The sequence below is a fragment of the Carya illinoinensis genome, chromosome 11 (genome assembly GCF_018687715.1).
Source record: "Carya illinoinensis cultivar Pawnee chromosome 11, C.illinoinensisPawnee_v1, whole genome shotgun sequence".
Taxonomy (NCBI): domain Eukaryota; kingdom Viridiplantae; phylum Streptophyta; class Magnoliopsida; order Fagales; family Juglandaceae; genus Carya; species Carya illinoinensis.
Genome location: NC_056762.1, coordinates 36,555,250 through 36,558,301, shown reverse-complemented (window position 1 = coordinate 36,558,301; position 3,052 = coordinate 36,555,250). Strand labels below are relative to the sequence as shown.

The window sequence follows — 3,052 nt, the reverse complement described above, 5'->3', positions numbered from 1 at the left end:
GAGATCAAGATTTCAGTTGGCGGATATATTTACTAAGACATTATCAGCGCCCGTCTTGAATTTCTTATTGTCCAAGATGGGCATATTGAACATATATGCCCATCTTGGGAATGAGTCTCAAGAAATATAGGAGAAAGAAGAGAAGAGTACTAGACCTCCCTGCAACCGCATATCAGAATAGGAGCTCTGTTACTATTCCAGTAGCAGAGCAATGCGTTCCACTACATGGCTACTGCGCAAGACTGAATTCTTACCGTCAGCTGCCACTTTTCATTTTTGTCCCTTTATTCCTTTCTGATAGGTTAGGGCGCATTCTTTTCGGTGCATATAAGTTGGGGGTCTTGCTGTGCAGAAATGACAGAGTAATTAGAATGATTTTGATCTCTTTCTATTCTGTTTCAATCCTAGAATTCTAACAGAAACAGCACTATACTCCCATCTCAAGAAAGCTTAGCGAAACACAACATATCAGTTTCATCCCCATTGGTTCAAAGCCATACCGCATAAGGAAGTTTTCATCTTTTGCATTGATGATTATTAAAAAAGTAGACTCCAAATTAAGAAGGGTGAAAGAGAAGTGATTGATCCCATACCAATATCTTAAGAAATAAAATTCATAAATAATTGCAGCCTCTACAAAATACAGGATTGATCACCTACAAATGAATCAAACTATGAATTACTTTACAAAAAATACCGATTCTAATTGATCTCAGTGAGCCCTTTTGAGATCAAAACCCCCTCCCTGAACTCTCCCAAACCTCCACATTTTGCTGATCTTTCCGGGTCACAAACATCTTGTTCCCTCCAAAAGCCAAGTTGGTTATCTTGGAACCTCCCATATCCTTCACTCTCCCCATCAAGTTTTTCCTAAAGACCCTGTCTTCCAACTTAACATCACTCTGCTTTGAAGAGCCCATCACTACCTCTGTCCACAGCTCTATATTCCCTCCCTTACTGCAAAACACTTGATTCCCATGACTCTCAATCTTGCACCCGACACCTTCCTTCTTCCCATTCACAGGTTTTCTTCTATCCCCAAGGCAAACCCATGGATTATAACTATCAATATTGCGCAAATCTGAAAAGTACACCTCGCCCGTGTTCACGCCAACCTTAAAGATTCCTGACAAATTATCCGAAACCGCTATATCCGAAAAGCAATCTACCTTCTCCTTAAGCTCCCATACCACATTTCCCGATCTGACATCCCAGAATTTGATGTTACCCAATACTCCCGAAGGCCCACTATGAGACCCGGATGCCATTAACAAACTATAACCCGAAACCCAATTCAATTTCGTGGCAGGGATCGCCGAGTCAATGTCGGCACCATAAATTTCAGAGTGACCAACCTCAGCTACCGGACTCATAGTCTGCAGATCATAAACCATAATCGAATTCGAATTCCGCCGACCCGATTCGAAACTAGCGAATAGAAGCTCGGGCGAGGATCCAATTGCTTGCACTGTCGAACTAGATCGAGTCACATTCTCCCAATTCAAGCTCTCTTTTACAATCCCCTTTTGAAGATCAAGAATCTGAAGCCCCGAGAAATCCGTGGCCCCGGCAGCGGCCAGGGATGGCGATATCGCCAGCAGCGAATCAATCGCCGTAAATTGGGTAAGAATCGTTGACTTTGTCCTCAACGACCAATCAAACGACGTTATCTTGCTACCATGCGCCACGTGGACCGAGCCGCACGGCGTCGTGGCAATCGTAGACGGCGAATTGCGGCCATTCAACGGTAAAACCAACGATTTCTCGAGGTTAAACGCGTCGAATTGCGACGGGTTTGAGAGCGAATTCAGTAAAAGGGGTTCGATGCCGTAGAACTGGGACTCGGAAATCAGGTCTTGGAGATCAAAAGCCTTGGCCTTGGAGGGAAGATTACCGGTTCTGAGAAGCGAAAGAAGGACAGAGAACAACTCGGGGTCTCGGTCGATGAAGGGCGGACCGGAGTGAGAGACGGAAATCCGAGAAAAAAGGGACTTGGGTCCGGCTAGACTAAGGGTTTGCTTGGTGGTCTGAAAAATCTGCCCACCCACATCGACGGTGACTATGTTAGAATCTGTTTTGGTTCGTCCAGCCCCGTTGGTTGCCGAGCCCTCAAAAGGTGGCATATTTAAATAATTTCTCAAACCACTTCTACGAAGAAACCCTGAAACCTGAGAAATTTGGAAATGAAATCAAGCACAGGGAGAAAAGAAAAGGCACTGGAATTCCTTGAGTGGGGATTATGGATTGGTGGTGGAAGAAAAATAAGAGATGGGCGCAGGTATATAGGTAGAAGGTCCGGGTTGGTTTGGTTGGTGGAGTTTGTGGCTTTCCTGGGTTCTAGAAAGTTAAAGGCTTCGTGGGTTTTGGTCAACAATGAAGAAATGGATCCTTCGGCTTTGAAAAACGTTAAACTCGTTAGGAAATGGCTGACTTTTTAATTGTAGCCGCCCAAGATGGACCATGGACTCAGCTGATTCCTCGAGCAACCTACTTATTTGAATACTTTATTTTTATAATAAATGATCCGGTGATAAATATACTATATCTTATTTAATAAAATACAAGTGAGATAATAATATGATATATAGAATTTTTCTTAAATACATACTATTTATCGTCTTTTAACTATATTTTGTCATTATTACCTAATCTCATTCATATTTTGTCACTATATATAAGTTCTTTTTTTATAGGTTATAGTTATAATTTTTAGTGATTAAACACCAAAAAAATTATTATCTCAGTATTTCTTGGTCATAAGTTAGGACTATTCAATAAAATTAAGAGCGCCTGTCTTCTTTATAAAAATAAAAAATAAAAATCTAATCCAATTCTTTGCTCCAGGGAAATACTGAGAAGAGAACCAGAAAAAGATCTGTGCTTAGAACACCGACTCAAAAGTAGCTGAAACCAAACTCATGCTCGGATGGAACTCTGAAGTACATTCACATGAGCAGCCTGCTCTGTGGATTAATGATTCTCAGCCTAATCCCATGTTTAGCCCATTAAGGTGTTGGCAGAAGCTTTTGCAATAATAGATTTCATACATGCA

General features: G+C 41.7%; 1 protein-coding gene across 1 annotated transcript; it reads right to left on the bottom strand.

The window, feature by feature from the left end:
* Window positions 1-581: 581 nt before the first annotated feature.
* On the bottom strand, window positions 582-2,392 carry LOC122281242 (BTB/POZ domain-containing protein At5g41330). The gene has a single exon (XM_043092597.1). It carries the CDS (start codon window positions 2,121-2,123, stop codon window positions 732-734), a length of 1,392 nt encoding a protein of 463 aa, XP_042948531.1. The 5' UTR covers window positions 2,124-2,392; the 3' UTR covers window positions 582-731.
* Window positions 2,393-3,052: the final 660 nt, after the last annotated feature.

Bases quoted from the DNA above. Each gene is read 5' to 3' on its own strand.
- LOC122281242 (XM_043092597.1), bottom strand. From the start codon at position 2,123: ATGCCACCTTTTGAGGGCTCGGCAACCAACGGGGCTGGACGAACCAAA.